This window comes from Schistocerca serialis, chromosome 8 (assembly GCF_023864345.2).
Source record: "Schistocerca serialis cubense isolate TAMUIC-IGC-003099 chromosome 8, iqSchSeri2.2, whole genome shotgun sequence".
Taxonomy (NCBI): domain Eukaryota; kingdom Metazoa; phylum Arthropoda; class Insecta; order Orthoptera; family Acrididae; genus Schistocerca; species Schistocerca serialis.
The window spans coordinates 486,154,994-486,173,705 of NC_064645.1; the positions used below are offsets into that span (position 1 = coordinate 486,154,994).

General features: G+C 43.8%; 1 protein-coding gene across 1 annotated transcript in view; it reads right to left on the reverse strand.

Moving 5' to 3' along the window:
- LOC126416109 (cholinesterase 1-like) overlaps positions 1 to 18,712 on the reverse strand; it is a 346,029-nt gene that overhangs the window by 85,479 nt on the left and 241,838 nt on the right. The window contains exon 4 of the mRNA XM_050083619.1: positions 5,133 to 5,277. Within this exon, the coding sequence (XP_049939576.1) occupies positions 5,133 to 5,277 (145 nt within the window). The remainder of the gene's footprint in view (positions 1 to 5,132; positions 5,278 to 18,712) is intronic.

Consider the following 18,712-nt stretch of genomic DNA (forward strand, 5'->3'; position numbering starts at 1 on the left):
GTGGCAGGAACATGAAAAATTTCATAACGATTAAAACAGCCATGTGAATTTTTTAAACAAAAACCGCACACTGTCAGAATTAAAACACAGAGCCAGACACAAGTCTAAGTGTGGCAGGAACATGAAAAATCTCATAACGATTAAAACAGCCATGTGACGGGCGGCGCAGCGCAGAAAAACTACTGACGTCAAAACTATACACAAGTCGAGCGCACGATTAAAAACCACACTACTTGATGACACTCTAGAACTTCACAGAACACAACACTGATGCAGCACACATGAAAATTAATAAAATCTGGGAGGATACGAGAATGATGGGAATAGGGGGGGGGGGGGAGGGACGTTGCATCGAAAGGGGAAATAGAAGGGGAATGTGGGATGGGGTGGGGGGCGCACCGAAGGGTACAGGGAGGGAAAGGACGTGTGAGGAAAACAGCGAAGGGAGTGCAGAGATTCAGAGGAGGGAGGTGGATAAACCGCTCAGGGGGAAGGAGGGGATGGGAAAGGCGAGTCCTGGGGAGGGGGAAACAAGGCTGGGCTACAGTTGGGAGGAGGGATAGACATCAGAGCAAAGTTCATTATCTGGGAGTGAGAGGTGCTGAAATTGCCCTAACAAAAGATACAGAGGTTTTGGAGGTGGAGAGAGGCAGGGATACAGTGATAGAGGTGCAGCAATGGACAGGGTGTGGAGAGGAAGGGAGACACCAGGGCAGGCAGTGTAAAGGATTCGGATACGTTGGAGGAAAAGGAGCAGATGGGGGAAGGGGAAGAGTTCGTACAGGATCCGTGTGGAGAATGGAAGGCGGATATGGAAGGCAAGGCGGAGTGCATGGCGTTCAAGGATTTGGATGGCTTTATAAAAGCGGGGGGGGGGGGGGGGGGGGAGGGGCAGAGATCCAGGCAAAGCTGGAAAAACAAAGGAGATAGGACGGTTTAGGGATTTGTAGCTGTGGAGGATGGTGGAAGTATGCAGTCGCCAAATCTGGTCGAACAGGAGTTTTAGGAGGGGGAGGCGGGGTGCAAGCTTTCTGCTGGATGTCACATCTGGAGTCCAGGTCAGGTGACGGTTGAGGGTGAGGCCAAGCTTCAGGCAGCAAATCGACGTCGTATATAGGCCCCCATACCGTACACGGCTCATGTGGCGCCGATCACGGTTGCTACCCTCCAAGACTGGGCAGGTGGCGCCGCCCTTAGTAGAACACCGGCGGCATCGATATATCGAACTCAGAGACAACTTTCGAACACTCGGAATGGCCAAACCGAAGAACGTTCTACTTTGATGCGGGATAGTACAGGATTGTCTCTATTAATTAAATTATCCGCCAACCTAATTTCAACTGCCTCTTTATAAACACTGTTCCAAAAACCGGAAGTATTGGCAACTACCACAGTTTCATCAAATTTCATACTGTGTTTCCTATTTAGGCAATGTTCTGCTACAGCCGATTTTCCCGACTGTTGTAGCCACGTGTGAAGGCGACGTTCCGCACACCTGTCATGAACTGTGCGAATCGAACGACCGATGTAAGGCTTCCCACATTGACACAGAATTTGTATACACCGCGTTTCCTAAGCCCCAAATCATCTTTCACAGAGCCGAGTAGTGCCCTAATCTTGGAAGGTGGACGGAACACACTCTTAATGCTAAAATTCCTTAAAATTCTTCCAATCTTAAACAATATGCCGCCAGCATAAGGAATAAAGGCCACCGACCTTGGTTCGTCTTCCTGCACCTCTGGTGATGGTCCAAACTCTATAGCGCGACGAATCTGCTTCTCAGAGTATTCATTTTCCTTAAAAACAGCCATCAAACGCGCAAGTGCTTAACTGTCCACATCGGAAATGGCATATGCTAAGGACGCCACTGCGTTGGTGTGGTGGATGACAACTCTTAGAATTCAGATACCGATCTGTGTGCGTAGGCTTTCGGTGAACACTATCCCCCAAAGTACCACCTGGTTTTTTGTAAACCATAACGTTCAAAAGTGGAAGCATCTCATCACTTTCAACCTCCATGGTAAATTTAATGCTGGGATGAAGACAGTTGAAGTGGTCCAAAAATCTATTAAGAGCATCACGTCCATGTCGCCAGACGAAAAAAGTGTCATCCACATATCTCCAGAAGCACATTGGTTGCAAAGCCAAGCTCCTCAGTGCCATATCCTCGAAGTCCTCCATAAATAAATTGGCGACTATGGGTCATAAAGGACTACCCATAGCAACTCCGTCATAGTGTTCAAAACCGTTGCCGCCAGATAAAAAATACGTGGATGTCAGTACATGGCGACTACACCAATTTAGAATTATATTAATACCTTCATCTGCTAACGGGCGTTGATATATATCAACGGGGACAGGTGAAAATGTGTGCCTCGACCAGGATTCGAACCCGGGATCTCCTGCTTACATGGTAGACGCTCTATCCATCTGAACCATCGAGGGCACAGGGGACAGTGCGACTGCAGGGACAATCTCGCCCACTCCTCCCGTGAGACCCACATTCTCACCTTGTATGCCCACACACTACATTCGTAGTGTCCCACATCAACACACTCATTACTCGTGGAAGACATTCTTACCAAGTCCCGTAAGAGTTCGGGGAGTATGTGTGCATCCGCACAGAAGAAGAAGGTCATGGTCGGTATTGCCTGAAATATATAGTTATATGTCCCAAAGAACAGACACCATATCCATATAAGTATATAGTTATGGCAACACCTGCCATGACCTTCTTCTTCTGTGCGGATGCACACATATTCCCCGAACTCTTACGGGACTTGGTAAGAATGTCTTCCACGAGTAATGAGTGTGTTGGGGTGGGACACTACGAATGTAGTGTGTGGACATACAAGGTGAGAATGTGGGTCTCGCGGGAAGAGTGCGCGAGATAGTCCCTGCAGTCGCACTGTCCTCTGTGCCCTCGGTGGCTCAGATGGATGGAGCGTCTGCCATGCAAGCAGGAGATCCTGGATTCCAGTCCCGGTCGAGGCACACATTTTCACATGTGCCTGTTGATATACAGGGTGTTACAAAAAGGTACGGCCAAACTTTCAGGAAACATTCCTCACACACATGTAAAGAAAAGATGTTATGTGGACATGTGTCCGGAAACGCTTAATTTCCATGTTAGAGCTCATTTTAGTTTCGTCAGTATGTACTGTAGTTCCTCGATTCACCGCCAGTTGGCCCAATTGAAGCCGGCCGAAGTGGCCGTGCGGTTAAAGGCGCTGCAGTCTGGAACCGCAAGACCGCTACGGTCGCAGGTTCGAATCCTGCCTCGGGCATGGATGTTTGTGATGTCCTTCGGTTAGTTAGGTTTAACTAGTTCTAATTTCTAGGGGACTAATGACCTCAGCAGCTGAGTCCCATAGTGCTCAGAGCCATTTGAACCATTTTTTTTGGCCCAATTGAAGGAAGGTAATGTTGACTTCGGTGCTTGTGTTGACATGTGACTCATTGCTCTACAGTACTAGCATCAAGCACATCAGTACGTAGCATCAACAGGTTAGCGTTCATCACGAACGTGGTTTTGCAGTCAGTGCAATGTTTACAAATGCGGAGTTGGCAGATGCCCGTTTGATGTATGGATTAGCATGGGGCAATAGCCATGGCGCGGTACGTTTGTATCGAAACAGATTTCCAGAACGAAAGTGTCCCGACAGGAAGACGTTCGAAGCAATTGATCGGCGTCTTAGGGAGCACGGAACATTCCACCCCATGCCTCGCGACTGGGGAAGACCTAGAACGACGAGGACACCTGCAATGGACGAGGCAATTCTTCGTGCAGTTGACGATAAGCCTAATGTCAGCTAGAGAAGTTGCTGCTGTACAAGGTAACGTTGACCACGTCACTGTATGGAGAGTGCTACGGGAGTACCAGTTGTTTCCGTATCGTGTACAGCGTGTGCAGACACTATCAGCAGCTGATTGCCCTCCACGGTTACGCTTCTGCGAATGGTTCATCCAACAATGTATCAATCCTCATTTCAGTGCAAATGTTCTCTTTACGGATGAATCTTCATTCCAACGTGATCAAATTGTAAATTTTCACACTCAACATGTGTGGGCTGACGAGAAGCCGCACGCAATTGTACAATCACGTCATCAACACAGATTTTCTGTGAACGTTTGGACAGGCATTGTTAGTGATGTCTTGATTGGGCCCCATGTTCTTCCACCTACGCTCAATGGAGCACGTTATCATGATTTCATACCGGATACTGTACCTGTGCTACTAGAACATGTGCCTTTACAAGTACGACACAACATGTGGTTCATGCACGATGGAGCTCCTGCACATTTCAGTCGAAGTGTTCGTACGCTTCTCAACAACAGATTCGGTGACCGATGGATTGGTAGAGGCGGACCAATTCCATGGCCTCCACGCTCTCCTGACCTCAACCCTCTTGACTTTCATTTATGGGGGCATTTCAAAGCTCTTGTCTACGCAACCCCGATACCAAATGTAGAGACTCTTCGTGCTCGTATTGTGGACGGCTGTGTTACAATACGCCATTCTCAAGGGCTGCATCAGCGCATCAGGGATTCCATGCGACGGAGGGTGGATGCACGTATCCTCGCTAACGGAGGACGTTTTGAACATTTCCTGTAACAAAGTGTTTGAAGTCACGCTGGTACGTTCTGTTGCTGTGTGTTTCCATTCCATGATTAATGTGATTTGAAGAGAAGTAATAAAATGAGCTCTAACATGGAAAGTAAGCGTTTCCGGACACATGTCCACATAACATATTTTCTTTATTTGTGTGTGAGGAATGTTTCCTGAAAGTTTGGCCGTACCGTTTTGTAGCACGCTGTATATCAACGCCCGTCAGCAGCTGAAGGTATTCATATAATTCTAAATTCGTTCTAGACGACTGTAGGTCATCAATGGTGTCTGTTCTTTTGGACATGTCCGAAAGAACAGACACCATATCCATATAAGTATAAACTTCACCAACTCTTCATCCAGTTTTTCATGTTTTCATAACGGCTGTTGTTGGAATAATTCAGAATAACGCAGGCACTGCGATACAGGAATGTTATTGATGGAGTGACAGCCGCTTAACTGCGTGGAAGGTTTGATAAGCAAGTATTGTTTGTGCGTGCCCCTGTAGGACGTCGTGACTGACCTGGCACGAAGAGGCGGTACTGGACGGTGACGAGCAGCAGGTCGTGCTCCAGCATGAAGCCGGGCCGCGCCAGCAGCGGCGACCCCGCGATGTAGGAGCCGCCGTGGATGTGCACCAGCACCGCCATCCGCGCCCCGGGGTCCAGCTGCAACACGGCGAGCGGCGCGGGTAGCGAGCAGTCTAGGCGCAGTGCAAAGTGCGGCGAGCGCGCTGGGCAGCCACTGCGACAGCTGACGGGTAGCGCGTTTGACGTCACGAAGCCACAGCGAGTCTTGCACGAAATCCCCACGAATTCTTTCACATCTAGTAGGCTACGGCCGAGTTTTTTTGTAACGTCTTGCATGTTTCCCGCACTCCATCACTAGTAGAAAATATAACGTAAGTTTCAAGAAAATATTAGGTACTAATTCTATGAGTAAACTCATTACGTAAATCCTAAGAAATTTTGGTCTTATGTCAAAGCGGTAGGTGGATCAAAACAAAATGTTCAGACACTCTGTGACCAAAATGGTACTGAAACAGAGGATGACAGACTAAAGGCCGAAATACTAAATGTCTTTTTCCAAAGTTGTTTCACAGAGGAAGACTGCATTGTAGTTCCTTCTCTAGATTGTCGCACAGATGACAAAATGGTAGATATCGAAATAGACGACAGAGGGATAGAGAAACAATTAAAATCGCTCAAACGAGGAAAGGCCGCTGGACCTGATGGGATACCAGTTCGATTTTACACAGGGTACGCGAAGGAACTTGCCCCCTTCTTGCAGCGGTGTACAGTAGGCCTCTAGAAGAGCGTAGCGTTCCAAAGGATTGGAAAACGGCACAGGTCATCCCCGTTTCAATAAGGACGTCGAACAGATGCGCGGAACTATAGACCTATATCTCTAACGTCGATCAGTTGTAGAATTTTGGAACACGTATTGTGTTCGAGTATAATGACTTTTCTGGAGACTAGAAATCTACTCTGTAGCAATCAGCATGGGTTTCGAAAAAGACGATCGTGTGAAACCCAGCTCGCGCTATTCGTCCACGAGACTCAGAGGGCCATAAATACGGGTTCCCTGGTAAATTCCGTGTTTCTTGACTTCCGCAAGGCGTTCGATACTGTTTCCCACAGTCGTTTAATGAACAAAGTAAGAGCATATGGACCATCAGACCAATTGTGTGATTGGATTGAAGAGTTCCTAGATAACAGAACGCAGCATGTCATTCTCAATGAAGAGAAGTCTTCCGAAGTAAGAGTGATTTCAGGTGTGCCGCAGGGGAGTGTCATAGGACCGTTGCTATTCACAATATACATAAATGACCTTGTGTATGACATCGGAAGTTCACTGAGGCTTTTTGCTGATGATGCTGTGGTACATGGAGAGATTGTAACAATGGAAAATTGTACTGAAATGCAGGAGGATCTGCAGCGAATTGACCCATGGTGCAGGGAATGGCAATTGAATCTCAATGTAGAATAGTGTAAAGCGCTGCGAATACATAGAAAGAAAGATCCCTTATCATTTAGCTACAATATAGCAGGTCAGCAACTGGAAGCAGTTAATTCCATAAATTATCTGGGAGTACGCATTAGGAGTGATTTAAAATGGAATGATCATATAAAGTTGATCGTCGGTAAAGCAGATGCCAAACTGAGATTCATTGGAAGAATCCTAAGGAAATGCAATCCGAAAACAAAGGAAGTAGGTTACTGTACGCTCGTTCGCCCACTGCTTGAATTCTGCTTACCGGTGTGGGATCCGTACCAGATAGCGTTGATAGAAGAGATAGAGAAGATCCAACGGAGAGCAGCACGTTTCGTTACAGGATCATTTAGTAATCGCGAAAGCGTTACGGAGATGATAAACTCCAGTGGAAGACTCTGCAAGAGAGACGCTCAGTAGCTCGGTACGGGCTTTTGTTGAAGTTTCGAGAACATACCTTCACAGAGGAGGCAAGCAGTATATTGCTCCCTCCTACGTATATCTCGCGAAGAGACCATGAGGATAAAATCAGAGAGATTAGAGCCCACACAGAGGCATACCGACAATCCTTCTTTCCACGAACAATACGAGACTGGAATAGAAGGGAGAACGATAGAGCTACTCAAGGTACCCTCCGCCGCATACCGTCAGCTGGCTTGCGGAGTATGGATGTAGATGTAGATGTTGATCAAATGTGCACTATGCTTACCTTCTTATGTTTTGATGATTCCATAATGCAATACAGCTTGACTTTTTTGGGGTAACCCATCAGGCCAGCTAAAGTTTTGCGAATCTAAAAATCGTTTGATATGAATAATTTATGGTGTGAAATCAAGGAACATTTTGCAGAGGTCTGTTTAGGACTGGGGTACTAACTACAGCTTCCCACTACATGTATTCCTTAAAGGTTCGCTCTAAATTAAAAAAAAAATTCTAAGTTAATGCGGATTAGTAGGAAAAAACCATTCTGTAACATTCCAATACAGCATTAGTAGACTGCTCCTTGAAACAATCGCATCTACCAAATATCTAGGAGTAACGTTGTAAAGCAGTATGAAATTGAAGGAGTTCATCAGGTTGGCAATAGGGAAGGTGGCTGGATGACTTCTTTTTATTGGGATAATATTTGACGAACTATAGCTCATCCATAAAGGAGACGGCATTTAGAACGGTAGTGCCACCTCTTCTTGAGTACTGTTCGAGTGTATGGGATCCCCACCAGGTCGGATTAAAGAAAGACATCGAAGTAATTCACAAACGTGGTGCTCGGCTTTTTACCGGTAGAGTTAATTAGCACGCAGGCGTTACGAAGATGCTTCGTGAATTTCCCCAGCAGCGAAAACGACATTTTTTCCCGTCGCACTAGTGAGGAAATATAGAGAACCGGCATTTGAAGCCGTCTGCTGAACGATTCTACTGCCGCGAATGTACTTTTCGCATGAGGACTACGAAGATAAGATAAATTAGGGTTCGCAGAGAGGATTATGCACACTAGTTTTTCTCTCGCTCTACTCGCGAGCTGAACAGGTAAGGAAATGGCACCCTCGGCCATGCATTGTGTGATGTATATGTAGAAGATTCAAAGTCACTTAAGCTGTTGTAAAGGTGTCAATTAATCGTAACTTTGGAGAGACTCGTTGGGCAACGAGCTGTTTTGGTAATCAACAATAAAATTTCTCCTACACGCGTTGCAGGACTGGCATTATGAGAAGAAAGGCTACAGCGGAGAAATGGCTTCTTCTTCCAGGAGAACTTGTGCGAGTTATGGAAGGTGGGAGATGAGGTACTTACGGAAGTAAAGTCGTGAGGTAGCTCGTAAGTCATGATTGGATAGCTCAGTCGGCAGAGTTCTTGCCCACGAAACTTAATGGTCCCAAGTTCGATTCCCGAACCGACACACACTTTCAATCTGCCAGGAGGTTTCAACTGAGAAAACTGTGTAATGTGTACAACACTTTTCGAGATATTACGAGTTACGTTTGAAGCTATTTTCCGCACTGGGAAATTTCACCCATTTGTTAGAACAGATTTTTGTCGAAGAGTCACTACAAATATATGTGAACTTCTGTGTTCTTACGTGATTTTTGTAGGAGATAGACAGTTCCGAGCCTTTTTCGTGGTCGCCCATAAGGGAGCACTCTGGCATAAGCCTGTAGACAAATGGATCTCAAACCTCAGATGCCAGCTGATTTAAGTCAGACTGTACGCTCAGGACGAATAAAATATTTGTTTCAAAATGATTCATTCGAATTCGCAAAACTAGATCTTCTACATCAATGAAGATAGACACTTGAAGTGATTCTTAGCTTACGCATGGAAACTGAAAGTATACTATGGCATCAGTTATAGGTTGCCATTTCATGTTGTTGGTGCATGAGTCTGCCAGGTGCAGCTAATTCGGTCACTAGTTCATTACCCAGTGTCAAGTCGAGATGGTGCTCACACCCAACAATTGGTGTTTTGCGTTGTCCTTTTCAACAGGTACAGTTAACTTACAATTGTGCAGCATGATTTGCGTCGAGAGTAAGGCAACAAATAGTACGTCAGCATAGCATAGGGGGTGATGGCAGCTTGTCCGAAAGAGAAGACCTGCCGAAACTAATAACGAGGCAGAAAAATCTGCTTACAATTTGGGCGCCAGACTGGAATAATTTAGTTACGAATATTAAACAATATAGTCAATAACCACAGACGAGGACAAAGGAATAAATCTCCTTATAAATTTCCTGTATTAATTGTGTTTTAATAACCTTAAAAGCAAAAGTTTATTTATATGTATAAACTTTTGTTGCTGGCGTGTTGCTGAGCAGGAAATAGAAGAAGATGGCATGAGGCTTTTCGAAAATCTAACACTGAAATTTGTTACGCTAAGAAGTACGTCTTGGCCACAGTTTGGTATGGGACACGTGACGTGTCGCTTATGAACTTTTCATTATACGAGGTACTTTGATGTTGTGAGTTGATAGGTTTGTTTATACTTGAGATAGAGAATAGAGACTTTAGAACTATGACACATCACGATTGTTTTTTAGTAATATATAGACCTGAAGTGATGATCAGTTTTTAGTTTTGTACTTTGCAGTTCTAGAGAATGGTACACTTGGCTTGCTCAAATAAATATCGATTAATGGCATCCCTCTTTATTACTAATGACAACTGCAACATAACCCAGAAGTCAAATAATCAGCTTCATGCAAATAATTTTATTTTCAGCCAGTAAATGCTATATATGTGACAAGGAGTAACACAATGAGTGGTATGTACATCGCCGAGACCAGACCAACGCCAGCACAAGGTTTTAGCACATATAAGTGCTTTATCCAAACCGCAGCTCCCTTTAACTTCGTGGCGTCACTTTTCTTCCCCCACCACCCATTAGCATCAGAAGAAAAACAAACCGCCATCATCTTGATTTCAACGCTTCCGAAGATTTTGATAGTTTTCGTACATATACTTGCAAATTGCGAAAATACGCGGTTTCAGTGAGACATCACATTCAAGATTCCACAAAAATGCGTCGTTTTTAGTACAGTTTGTTGTACTACAGTAGCCGGAAGTGTAACTTTTGTACATAAAATCTTCATGAGCACATAATAGTTAATTTATGTTCTATTAAATGAATTCATGTTTCTATTACATGATGCATGGACAAGATTTGTGTATAGGTAAGAAAGTGTTACTGAGTAATTAATGAAAGGTAATTTGTAGTTTCACGGAAAATCTCTTAATTCGAGAAGTGGTGAAAATTAATGCAATACTTGCAATATATTCAGAGTCTAGTACTAGCAGCTTTAATGCTCTTAAACACTTGTCCAATGTGTATGAGAAAAGAAGTAACATATTTTCCGTTGGCAGTATAATTACAGATTGAGTGTAGCTAAGGAAATCAACTAAATTACAATGTCTTTTAGTGCACTTGCACAGAGCGTAACTCCAAAATTCAGTAAAAAAGAAGTTCCATATTTCATGGTATTTAGACGATGTGGGATGCAAGAGTGAAATGAGACTTTAGGGTGTCGTAAATAGTATCCAACATGTCACTCGAGAACTTTAAATTTTTACTTTTGAGAATGTTGTATAAGTATTGGAAAGGTGATAAGTAATCGTTACATGTCAAATATCAAAGTATCACTTCTAGTTTCACTAGGGCCAGGACTGCCTCTCAAAAGTATTAGATTTTTTAATAGAGTTTAGAGCCCGAATCACAGCCCTACGAGTACTTGAAACTGGCTTTTGTTACTCGAAAGTGTTTCAAGAATTGGTCTTCGTACTCGAATGCTACATCCTCACAAGTCTGTTCAGTGCCACAATGTTATCTGTGCGTAATGTCCACTTCGAAATCCAACAGTTGTGCATTCTCTTCTTAATATTATATTCTGAGCTCGGTTCTAATACTGTGTCCGTAAAAACAATCCCAGCTGGGGCCATACTGAATATTGACAGGACCGTGCGAAAACAGTAGCGCCACTGCCAATGACGTGTCAACCGTCATACCACCTACTGTGGCATCACATTTGTTATCTGTGGAAACCTGGCTTAAGATAGAGGTAGATTGTACAACTCTGATGCTTGTTGCAAGTACACTAAATACTGCAGGGTGCACCCGGAACATGGCTGGATTCATTCAATTACCGTTTTCAGTGCTTCAGGTGGATGTGTTGTTTCTAGCAGGCAACAGTGGTGCACACACGTCTGGTTTTTCCCAATGTGCTCTCCAAGATGTACGCCAGTTTTTCTGGCCAGCAATTTCACAAAACCCGGCTTCCACTGATTGCGATGTGATGCACAATGGGATAGCTCGTGACCCCATCAATCTAAGTGACAACATCCCTTTCCCAAATTTGTAAACACCTCGAAGTAGTGCGTGACACTGTGTTACAAGATGACATCTGATACATGTGGTGTTGTCTCTCTGGAAGCTGCGTTGGCTGCCGTCGACACGCTTCTAGCTAATGCTCAAAGTTGCGGTGACGTCGAAGCGCCAATGACGAGACCTGCGACACCTTTGGTGCCGCTGGAATCCCCTGGTGACCCGGACGTCGCTGCGGCTTCTGATACGCAACATCTGACCTGTCCGTCCTCACTCTAGAGTGGGTGGCAGACAGTGGTGGGTCCGCGTGTCACTGGGCGGAAGTCGAAAGGGGGAGGAGGCCGTGCGGCTGGCTCCCTACGTCTTAGCAACAGGTATGAGTTGCTACCCAGCGTTGATGATAACTCTGAGCCAGCGGTCGATTTTGCTGTCCAATCCAGACAAGTACAGAGGGTGGATTTGCTTGTCATTGGGAGCTCAATGTTAGGCGGGCGATGGAACTCCTCAGGGAGATAGCAGGCAAGGCGGGAAAGAATTCCAGTGTGCATTCGGTATGTTTGCCGGGAGGTCTCGTACGTGATGTGGAGGAGGCCCTTCCGGCGGCTATTGAGCGCACTGGGTGCAGCCGCCTGCATGTAGTGGCACATGTCGGCACGAATGACGCCTGCCGCTTGGGATCTGAGGCCATCCTAGACTCCTTTCGGCGGCTGGCTGATTTGGTGAAGGCAACTAGCAACGCACGCGGGATGCAGGTTCAAAAATGGTTCAAATGGCTCTGAGCACTATGGGACTTAACTTCTGAGGTCATCAGTCCCCTAGAACTTAGAACTACTTAAACCTAACTAACCTAAGGACATCACACACATCCATGCCCGAGGCAGGATTCGAACCTGCGACCGTAGCGGTCACGCGGTTCCAAACTGACGCGCTTAGAACCGCACGGCCACACTGGCCGGCCGGGATGCAGGCTAAGCTGTCTATTTGTAGCATCGTACCCAGGGTTGATCACGGCCCTCTGGTTTGTAGCAGAGTGGAAGGTCTAAACCAGAGGCACAGACGACTCTGCGACAGTATCGGATGCGAATTTATCTACCTCCGCTATCGGGTGCAGAACTGAAGGGTTCCCCTTAATAGGTCAGGCGTGTACTACACGCAGAAAGCGGCATCTAGGATAGTGGAGTACGTGTGGCGTGCACATGGGGCTTTTTTATGCTACTGAACCCCTCCCTTGGGATCAAAGACGACCTCGGAGAATCTTGGTCCTCACAGATCAGAGATAGGAAAGATTAATATGATTTTAGTAAAGGATTTAGGAAAGGTCCCAGAATTAGTATCGCATACTGAAGGTGATAACGCACAGATAGTATTGGGAACAGAAAGTTGGTAGAAACAAGACGTCAATTACAACGAAATCCTAAGTTGCAAATTTCAGAGTATCTCGGCAGGCAGCATCAAATATTCGGTGATGAGGACGAAGATGTGGAGAATAAATGGAAAAAATTCAAAGGCTTAATATGTTCCAGTAAGGTTTTAAGGGATGGGAAAGATCCACCATGGTTTAATAGCCGTGTTAGAAAGGCGCTGCGTAAACAAAGAGCGCTTCTTCTCCGATTCAAAAGAAGTAAAAACCTAGTTGATAAATAAAAGCTGAACAATGCGAAAATGAGCGTAAGGAGAGCAATGAGAGAAGCGTTCAATGATTTTGAAAGTGAGACGTTGTCAACCGATCTGAGTAAAAATCCTAAGAGATTTTGGTCGTATGTAAAATCAGTAAGTGGATCAAAATCATCTATTCATTCTCTCAACAACCACACCGAGACATAAACGGAAGATAACAGAGAGAAGGCCGAAATATTGAATTCGGTCTTCCGAAGTTGTTTCATTGCGGAAGATCGTAACACTGTGCGAACGTCGGAATGGCAGATATTGAGATAATCGATCACGGAACTGAAAAGCAGAATTTAAAAGCAACTATAGTCTCTTAGTAGTGGAGAGGCGTCAGGACCAGGTGAGACACCTATAAGATTCTATAAAGATTATGCGAAAGAACTTGCTCCCCTTTTAGCAGTAGTTTATCGTAGATCGCTTGAGCAAAGAAAGGTACCTAACGACTGGAAAAAAGCGCAGGTCATTCTCGTTTTTAAGAAAACCCTTAAGACAGATGAACACAATTATAGACCTATATCGTTGGCGTCAATCTGTTGTACAATTATGTAACATATTTTATGCTCAAGAATTATGATCTTTTTGAAAATGAACATCACCTCTATAAAAATCAACACGGATTCCGGAAACAGATCCTGCGAAACTCAGCTTGCTCTGTTCCTCCATGACATCCACAGCGCAGTGGACAACGGCGTCCAGGTTGATGCCGTGTTCTCAGAATTCAGTAAGGCTTTTAGCACCGTCCCGCATTGCTTACGGAGTATCGGAGCATACTTGCGATTGGTTCAAGACTTTCTTGCAGTATAACTCAACACGTCGCTCTTAGTGGAACTAAATCGACAGAGGTAAAGGTAATATCCATAGTAACATAGGGAAGTGTGATAGGACCGTTGCTGTATGTAAACGATCTAGTAGAAAGCGTCGGATGCTCTTTAAGGCTATTCGCAGATGATGCAGTTGTTTATACCAAAGTAGCAGCGCCTGAAGATAGTAAGAATCTGCGAACGACATGCAGAGAATTGATGAATAGTGCAGACTCTGGCAGTTGGCCCTGAACGTAAATAAATGGAACATATTGCACATACATAGGAAAAGAAATCCATTACTGTATAGCTACACTATTGATGACAAACAGCTGGAGACAGCGTCTGCCGTAAAATATCTAGGCGTATCTATCCAGAGCGGCCTTAAGTGGAGTGACCACATAAAACAGATAGTGGGAAAAGCAGACAGCAGACTCAGATTCATGGGAAGAATCTTTAGGAAATGTACGTATAAGGCACTTGTTCGCCCGATTCTTCAGTATTGCTCATCTATCTGGGATCTCTATCAGATAGGACTGATAGATGAGATAGAGAAGATCCAACGAAGAGCGGCGAGTTTCGTCACGGGATCGTTTATCTGGTGAGAGAGCGTTACGGAGATGCTAAACAAACTCCACTGGCAGACGTTACAATTTCGGGACAGCACTTTTCAGAAGACATCGAGCAACATATTACTACCCCCCCACATACATCTCGCGTATTGACCACGAGGAGGAAATTCGAGAAATTAGAGCCAATACAGAGGCTTACCGACAACGATTCTTCCCACGCACTATTCGCGCGAGGAACAGGATTGGAGGGATTAGAGAGAGGTACCGAAAGTACCCTCCGCCACACACCATTAGGTGGCTTGCGGAGTATGATATAGATGTAACAGCTCTTCCTAAAATTACATTTAATTTATGGCACTGTTTGAATCCTCGGCAAACTAAACAAAATTAGCATCTGGTAAATAACACACTGGTGATGGTACTAGATGGAACTTGCAAACGCCGCATGTATATTGACGACCTCCAGTTATACCCTCATGTAAAACTATTTTTAACTTGAAGACAGCTATCGAGGATTTCATTCTAACCTGGATGCACTATCAGAATGGGCATAGAATATAAGGGTAAAGCTCAATTCATCCAAAAGCCAAACCGTTCTGGTAAAACATTCTAGGCTCTTTAGCCCGAAATATCTGGACTTCATACCATCCTTAATCCTAAATGGGACAAATATCAGTTTCTCCAGGAGTCATCATAGATGAAAAGCTGAAATGGGCTGAGCACATAGCTGCAGTGTGCCAGAAACCGCCAGCTCCCTCCATGCCCTACCAAAATATAAAAAGCTCTTCCCTTTTGACCTGAAAAGGAAATATGTGCAAAAAATTCAAATGGCTCTGATCACTATGGGACTTAACTTCTGAGGTCATCAGTCCCCTAGAACTTAGAACTACTTAAACCTAACTAACCTAAGGACATCACACACATCCAAGCCCGAGGCAGGATTCGAACCTGCGACCGTAGCGGTCACGCGGTTCCAGAGTGCAGCGCCTAGAACCGCTCGGCCATCCCGGCCGGCGAAATATGTGCAAAAATTTGTAGTTTAGATTTTTCATTACAGTAATATAACACTGTAAGGTAGTTTGACGAAAGCTCATGGCTTCTGAAACTGGTGATGAACGCTTGCGTTCGACATATCTGTAACGTATGACTTTTTGATTATATTTTACAATTTTACACACAGTTATCCAGGCTATATAAAACAAACGCAAAGCTTTTCATACTCTCTGTCACCTCTACGGTGCTAATCAACGTATACAGTCCCTTAAATCTCTCCTCGACCTTAACGCTGTTGTCTGAGAAACACAGAAGAAACATTCATTCTCATCAGAGCAAAATCCTTTCCGTAGCACTCCACCACTCAGTCACTTCCTCGAAATTCGTTTCAGTAGGAGGAACTCGACTCTGAAATGGCTGTCCACATTATATCAAAGAACGTTTCAAAAGACAGTTACTGTCATTTCTCCTAAAACAACACTGTCTGCCTTTGTGCTGGTTCTAACTGAGTATCCTTCTTTCCACCCTGATCTTCCCATTTCTTAATACAGTCTACCTAAATTCTCTCCCTCTCAGAAAATGTGACTTTTGCACACATATAAATGCATTTTGCATATGCTATGATCATAATAATAATTATTATTTTTTCCCCTCTCGGATGAGCAAACTAAGGGCCACATGCCAATCTCAGTTTTTTGTTCCTTGTTGTCTTTTTAGCGTCCCGTACCCTAGTAGGTGGAAACGGGGCAGACTTTGTTGTCAGTCTGCCCTACTATCAACAACCACTTTTCAGTAACAGGTAGAGGTGTCAAATTAAAGTTCTTATCATATACTAAGGTCATCTAGCGATGTAAAACAATTGAAGCTTCTCAGTCACTGCTGTCAAAACATACGGTCTTCTATTTCGCGTGTTTTGAAATGCCCCAAACCGCTTCTCAAAACCTGTAGGGTACTTCTTGTTGACCTAGAATCATGAAATGTGGCAAGCAGCAAGCTTTCACAGTAAAAGTGAAGGGAAGAATCCGAAAATTATTTATCTGTGTATATCACAAGAAAAAATATTTTTTTGTCGCTTGTTATCCGACTTCAAATTTAAAATGAAAATATTCTCTAAATTCTTTGAATCCCCATGACCGATATCTTGCCAGTATCAGAGTCGATAACAGGTAAAAATCGTGTAGATTCTCGATTCCCAGGTTGGATGACCTGTCTGTATACGTTATAAAATTTGTACGGAGCACTAAGAGCGCAAGTCCTACTAGCCCTGGCCACTTTTTTTTCATCCGGTACGCTTTCATCTGTTCACTGTATTTTTTTTTTTTCCTTTTCGCCTTCTGACTACTTCATACATATTTCTTTCTCTCTTCTACCTGGGAATGCAACCACCATATTTAACACTTCTTTCCTAAACCCTTCTCTGTCAGTCGTTTCTGCAGATTTTATATTTTTCTTTTTCTAAATACTTTTTTTCCTTCACGGATTGAAATTGTTTACTTCTTATCCCACAAATACTCGAAGATATTTTTATTTAATATGCTGTCTTGCATTTGATATAAATGTCGAAAAAATACCAATCTTCTTTTTCTCATTTCTTCTGATATGTTTTCAATGTTTCTATAAATTCCATCATTAGTACGTAATCTCCAACTTTCCATAGTTTTTCGTGGGCTTAATATTATCCTAATGATCCGCTTGTCTACTATTTCTAATGTATCTAAACTATGATTTAATATTAGACATTCACCTGCATATACAGGGTGTTACAAAAAGGTACGGCCCAACTTTCAGGAATCATTCCTCACACACAAAGAAAGAAAATATGTTATGTAGACATGTGTCCGGAAACGCTTACTTTCCATGTTAAACTTCATTTTATTACTTCTCTTCAAATCACATTAGTCATGGAATGGAAACACACAGCAACGGAACGTACCAGCGTGACTTCAAACACTTTGTTACAGGAAATGTTCAAAATGTCCTCCGTTAGCGAGGATACGTGCATCCACCCTCCGCCGCATGGAATCCCTGATGCGCTGATGCAGCCCTTGAGAATGGCGTATTGTATCACAGCCGTCCACAATACGAGCACAAAGAATCTCTACATTTGGTACCAGGGTTGCGTAGACAAGAGCTTTCAAATGCCCCCATAAATGAAAGTCAAGAGGGTTGAGGTCAGGAGAGCGTGAAGGCCATGGAATTGGTCCGCCTCTACCAATCCATCGGTCACCGAATCTGTTGTTGAGAAGCGTACGAACACTTCGACTGAAATGTGCAGGAGCTCCATCGTGGATGAACCACATGTTGTGTCGTACTTATAAAGGCACATGTTCTAGCAGCACAGGTAGAGTATCCCGTATGAAATCATGGCGGTGAATCGAGGAAGTAAAGTACATACTGACGAAACTAAAATGAGCTCTAACATGGAAATTAAGCGTTTCCGGACACATGTCCACATTACATCTTTTCTTTATTTGTATGTGAGGAATGTTTCCTGAAAGTTTGGCCGTACCTTTTTGTAACACCCTGTAGACATTCTGGCTTCACTGCTGTATTTTAATGCCTTATACTTACATTTTTAGACATATAATTTTTGTAGGGGTCTTTGGTTATGCCAAAAGCCCGTCCCGTTTTATGTATCTTTTCCTCTATAGCAGCTTTTTCCAAAACATTTTCTTGGATTATCTCCCCAAGATATTTTAATTTTTTACCGTTTTCAATTTGGCCAATATCTGTTTTCATCAATTTCGGTGCAATTTGAATGTTTGTAAATAAACTGATTTTCTCATGCACAAATTCTTAAGCCGGTCCTACTGGGAATTTCTTCTAAAAGATTCATTTCTTTCCAGCAGATTTCGCGTTTTCAGAAGATATGGCAAAGTAGTCTGCAAATTATATTATTGTTTCCGAATAAGCCTATCACGACTACGCAAAGTACATAGAGGTGGTAATTTGCCTTCCTTTGAGCCCGAACTTGTTTCATTCAGACTCTGTTGTTCCAGTCCTGTTCTTTGGTTTTTTCTTCTTGGTCACTTGCCATGTAAATGCTGGAGATGAAGCTTTCATGGTTTTGGACACTCACTGGACTAATTCCTGCCAATTTCAGATCAGTTTTCATCACGCCCACTGATTTCAACGTGTGTGCTACTTTTGTCGAAAGAACTGACTGTTTCTTTTGTGAATCTGTCTGGGTTCATTCTTTTACTGCGCCCATAGAATCTAACGTCTCTGTGAATATTTGAGTATTGTTTATTTTCCTGATTACTTTTCA